Source organism: Taudactylus pleione, unplaced genomic scaffold (assembly GCF_031769625.1).
Source record: "Taudactylus pleione unplaced genomic scaffold, aTauple2 ptg000128l, whole genome shotgun sequence".
Classification (NCBI taxonomy): domain Eukaryota; kingdom Metazoa; phylum Chordata; class Amphibia; order Anura; family Myobatrachidae; genus Taudactylus; species Taudactylus pleione.
Window position 1 is genome coordinate 2,608,306 of NW_028284530.1, and position 6,000 is coordinate 2,614,305.

General features: G+C 44.8%; 1 protein-coding gene across 1 annotated transcript in view; it reads right to left on the bottom strand.

The window, feature by feature from the left end:
- The window catches only part of ARHGEF3 (Rho guanine nucleotide exchange factor 3), a 336,653-nt gene extending 330,889 nt beyond the window's left edge, over positions 1-5,764 (bottom strand). The window contains exon 1 of the mRNA XM_088472674.1: positions 5,292-5,764. Within this exon, the coding sequence (XP_088328800.1) occupies positions 5,292-5,329 (38 nt within the window). The 5' untranslated portion in view covers positions 5,330-5,764. The remainder of the gene's footprint in view (positions 1-5,291) is intronic.
- Positions 5,765-6,000: the final 236 nt, after the last annotated feature.

A 6,000-nucleotide genomic window follows, 5' to 3' on the forward strand; every position in this document is an offset into this window, starting at 1 on the left:
GCACTTTTCCAATACAGCGGATTGTACTGGAGGTGCGCTTTATGCTTTATGCTTCATTCTAACATTTTAAATGCGCAGTTAAAATATCAGAGGCCACATCAATTCTCAGTAATGTGTGGTTGCTATATACACACGGGATGCGGTCATAATACTGACCGCGGGGCTCAGAATCCCAGCGCCACACTCCCAACACCTGTCAAAATTCTGTCGCCGCCATCCCGACCGCCAGCATCCCGAAGGTAAGTAGCAGGGCTGGACGGTGAAGGGGTAGGGTTAGAGATTAGGGTTAGGCACTAGGGGGAGGGTTGGGGTTAGGCACGAAGGGGGAAAGGTTAGTTTAGGGTGCGAGGAGGGGGAGGTTAGGTTTAGGCACCGGGAGGGAGGGTTAGGATACCGGCCGACAGCTGTCGGTATCCTAACCCTGTCGGGATGCCGGCGTCGGGATTCTGACCGCTGGGATCCCGAGTGTCTGCATCCCGTACCCAACCCATGCACATATCAAGGAGAAGTTAGTTACCACATCATGGCACCTCTATGGGGTGTGAGGTAAAATGCGCCATGTGGCTGCGAGGTGCCGGCATTCTATTGCCCCAGTACTTTGTAGCCATCACTGCTAATTGAAGTGCTTCCTTGAAACCCAATGATGGGAATGGCACCAATGATTCTTATTTCACCTATTTTAGTGCGCTTTTTTTGTGTTTAACTTGTAAAAAATGCAAAAATAGCAGCTAGGTATCAGCATGTCTCCATAGAAGTCATATCTTCTGACCAGTCCAGTTGTCCAGTGCTGAAATATGTATGGCAAGTGATTATCAGGTATTAGCTACCAAACTGGTACATAACACAAGTACAGCAGTTACCAGGCATGGGGATTTGTACCAAAGTTTAGATCAGACATTGAGAATCGTGTTCTGTAGAAAATTGCCCTGTTCTAATGCACCTTGACATGACCCAATAGACACCGCTGGAACCTGTAAGCTTATAACTTTTGTCGCCTAGCCCTGCCCCACCCTTTCACACTGAAACGTTTTTTACATTGAGTACAACAATAGCCAGTCCAAGGCCCGGAATAAGTTATACACGTCTCTCAACATTGCAGATCCATTAATCAGGACAGGAGGTGTGGCCATATCCTGATTCGGACAGTCGGGGAGCACGTGTACACCTCAAAGGCTGGTCCTGTCACAGAACAGATGCAAGTCATCCTCACTTGAGGTTAAGATAAAGTTCCTCTAGTAATTACATTCCCTGTTCATTTACTCTTCATTTAACAGGATGCATCTCTAAAAGTCAGTTTATCTACTTCACAGTTATTGGAGACATAGGCAACATGAGGAGCATTCTGTCCGAAATAGTGCAGCTCATGATTCGTTTACCCTAGCAAACATCAAATCACTTGCCATTCTCTTTGGCTTTAAATGCCTCAAAAATACATGGATTGCCATTACGGCCATATACAGGTTGAGTGGCCCATATCCAAATATTCAGAAATACGGAATATTTCTAGCATGACTGCGATAGTGACATCTTTGCTTTCTGATGGTTCAATGGACACAAACTTTGTTTACAGCACAACATTATGAAAATACAGTATAAAATTACCTTCAGGCTGTGTGTATAAGGTGTATATGAAACATAAATGAATTTCATGTATGTACAAACTCTTTTTGATGCACAAAATTATTAAAAATATTGTATAAAACTACCTGCAGGCTGTGTATATAAGGTGTATATAAAACATAAATGCATTCTGTGTTTAGATTTGGGTCCCATTCCCAAGATACTGCATTATGGTATGCAAGTATTCCAAAATACGGAATAGTCCAATATTCAAAATATCCCTGGTCCCAAACATTTTGGATATGGGAGACTCAACCTGTACTCAAGAATAATTCCAATGGCTACGTAATAATTATAGACAATAGTTTCTACCTTCAGGCTTATTTGCATGCTTTTAAAAATGTTAAAACGCATGCAAACTGAATTTAAAGATTTATTTTTTTCTTTATCCAGCATTGTACATTATAAATATGTAAATGTTTGTCGCTGTAGTGATACAAAACCAGAAAATGTACACTATCGGTGTATTCATATTGTTCACCATTGTTTGTTATAATACTGTTTATTATGACAATATTTGGTACGTGTACTTATTTATTTCTATGTACACCTTTTTTATTATTCTCAATAAACACAGATTGCAAAAACAAAATAAAAATGCATTTAAAGAATTGTAGTGGATAAGATGACTAATGGTGGCTGTATGGAGGAGGTCTAAAGCCGGCCATACACCGTGTGATTAGAAACTTCACGATGTGTTGTATGATTGTCCTTGCGATTCTTCCTTTGAAAATCTCCATACGATGTGGTCAAATGGTGTATGATTGATCGCTACGATCATACATACATCATAATACATCCTACACAATGTTACGGTTTTCTCGTAAGATGTACGATCCAACTATAAGACGGCGGGGACACGCATCGCAAACATACCAAAACAACACACGATGTGCACGATTAATCGTTACGATCGAAATCGTGCAAAAAAAATAAAACATCGCACCATGTATGGGCCACTTAACACCTTCCACCTACATCAACAGAGTCCTCTAATTCTATAGGCAGACTTTTCCTTTGCTGATGATAGAAAGAGAACGTAAAAGATCAGCTCCTTTTGTGATGCCCTAAGGATGAGCCTGCTGTGTCACAAGCTGTCCTGCAAGTGATGATTATTTACTGATATTAAGGGGCCCAATTATCATTTTAACCTGTTTTAAGGGGTTAATTGCAAATATTAAGTTTCCCCCAGATGTACGATAGAGGGATCGGAGATATCTGCTACGATCCCTCCATTCCGATCGGCAGAGGTATCCCCCATAGGTTTCTATGGGGGATGCGATGCTGCCAGATTTACCAACTTGCGACTTCTGGAAATTGGCCTCCGCAGCTAAAGATGGTGTTAGCCGCTATAGCCTCTGGGCTACACATCGCATAACTAGCCGGGCAATGATGGCAGCACATGTGCAGTCAGCGGGACAGCGCATGTGCAGTATTCCCGGTAGCATCAAGCACATCACAGGGACGGGCTCCTTTCAGAGCGCTGTCCCTGCGTGTGCCGGATGATAAATTGCAGCACTATGATTGGATCTTGCAGTGCGATCATAGACTGTAATGTCATGCCCAGATCGCATTGCAAACGCAATCATTCATAAATGGGCCTCTTAACTGAGCCAAATAGGTAAATAGAGCAATCTGAGATTGTCAGTATCCCCAGTAATTAGACCCTGATTAGGACCCCTCGGGATCCTAAGCACCATACTGGTTTGGTGCCCCTTTGCCATCTCCATTTGTAAACAGCCAATATAAAAACAAGTTAGTGTAATCCGGAACCCTTCGTGCCAACTGGGCCCCTGGAGCTGGAGCCTTAGTGCATGATTCAGAGTTGTACGGAGTTGAGCGATTAACAGTAAACCGCGCACGTATCTAAGTTGCACTGGGCATGCGTCAAGGCACATTATACAAGTCGCTCGCAACTTTTTATTTGCAGTGTGATTGACAGTCAGGGGGTGTTTGGAGGAGGTAATGGGGAGTGGGCAGCAAAGAACGCAGGCGCGATGCAACCGTTTAGGAGCATGCCACATTCTGCGATCCCGTAAGCAATATATAGGACTAGGGCATCTCAATTCCCACAGCCATTCTGCGGCACCACAAACTCACTCAGTACTGCGATAATCAAATAATGTGCGGCCGATGCTGCTACACTTTACGCAGATGCTTGGATTTGCAAAGCCATAGGTGGGCATCTCAATACATCTCCCGGCGGCTGAGACATTTGCATATTTTCGCATCACAGCTGAGGACAAAGACGCAGCAGCAGCGGCATTAGCGTACAGCTCAGCATCAGGCCCTGCGTTGCCTAATGGATTATCTGTAACTGCCAAACATCAGTTCTTCACATGATGCAAAAGCCACAAGTTCTGTTGATATAGGAAAGTAAAGCTGCCCATACACGGTGCGATAGGCACCGTGCGACGTAATGGGGGATCCGACGTCCGATATATCGGGCAGTCCCCACATACAGTGTGATCGGGTGGCCGACCACCCGATATGCTGGCTCCCCCCTCTCCCACCCGCATAGCACTACATGGGATCACACTTTGCATTACCCAGATCGACTGAACCAGCAGTAAGATCTGGGGGTGCGATGTACAACCCCACAGGTGCGCGCTCTGTCCGATATCATGCCCATACACGGTACGATAGAGCAGCCAAATCGTACCAATCCGTCGGATGTGCTGCTTTATCGCACAGTGTATGGGCACCTTTACACTTCACTTCTGAGAAAAATATAGTAGCGGTGTACAATGCCCACATCAGCACAATGTGGCGTGGATTATCATCATTTTTAGTACAGGTAAAATTATGCCTTAATTATTTGCTATTTGTCTATACATTCAGATTGTATATGTTATGCATAGATTTGCATGTATAGGGTTATGGCATATCACATGGTTCTGAAGTGTACAGGAAATGGCAGCTGTTGTGTGTCAGTGTATATGCAGAGACACATATAGTATAGGTGTGTGAGTGTATAGTGATGTGTGGTAGTGTATATGCAGAGATACACATAGGTGTGTGAGTGTATAGTGATGTGTGTCAGTGTATATGCAGAGACACATATAGTATAGGTGTGTGAGTGTATAGTGATGTGTGTCAGTGTATATGCAGAGACACATATAGTATAGGTGTGTGAGTGTATAGTGATGTGTGTCAGTGTATATGCAGAGACACATATAGTATAGGTGTGTGAGTGTATAGTGATGTGTGTCAGTGTATATGCAGAGACACATATAGTATAGGTGTGTGAGTGTATAGTGATGTGTGTCAGTGTATATGCAGAGACACATATAGTATAGGTGTGTGAGTGTATAGTGATGTGTGGTAGTGTATATGCAGAGACACATATAGTATAGGTGTGTGAGTGTATAGTGATGTGTGGTAGTGTATATGCAGAGACACATATAGTATAGGTGTGTGAGTGTATAGTGATGTGTGGTAGTGTATATGCAGAGATACACATAGGTATGTGTGTATAGTGATGTGTTTCAGTGTATATGCAGACACACAAATATGTCAGTGTATATGCAGAGGCACACGTGTGTGAGTGTTTAGTGACAGTTGTGTGTCAGTGTATATGCAGAGACACTTTTATGAGTGTGCAATGTATATGCACATACATCTGTGTGAGTGTACAGTGTGTGTAGTGTGTATGTACAGTTTGTACACACCTCTCAGCTGGACTGCTCAGGTTCCCCCCTTGATGCATGTGAGGTGCCTGGGTCCTGACTGATGCTGGAGCTGGGTCACTAGGAGTGTGCCAGACCCGGGCAGCCTGGTAACTGTGCACAGTCCCGGGGTCTCACAGTGCTCCAAATTCTCGGTGTCCACGTCCACGGCTGTCACTGTGCTCCAGCCCCTAGGTGTCACAGTGCTCCAAATCCTCGGCGTCCACGTCCACAGGTGTCACTGGGTTCCAGTCCAGGAATGTCACAATGCTACAAATTTGGGTGCCACTATGTTCTAAATCTGGGGTGTCACAGTGCTCCAAAATCCTGCCGCCCGCGCGTGACACTTGTGCTCCGGTCCCGGGGTGTCACCTGGCTCCAGTCCTGACTTTCGGGGTATCAGTCACTGGGATCCGATCCCGGGTTGTCAGTATGGACCGCAGCCAGGAGCAGTTGGATGGAGCGGGGATGTAACGTACCGAGCTTCCCTGTAACTCTTCCCCCAGTTTGAATACTAAACCCCGCCTGCTCCCTCCTCCAGTCCGGTCCTGGCAGCCGGGTCTCCCCCGCCCAGAGTCACCGGCAGCACCTCTCCTTCTGCACAGAAGGGAATCTAGACACTACCATTACATTTGATTACACTATCACTGTAACCAGTACTCATTACACTATCACTGTAACCATTACTCTCTATAATATCTTCATTTTCATT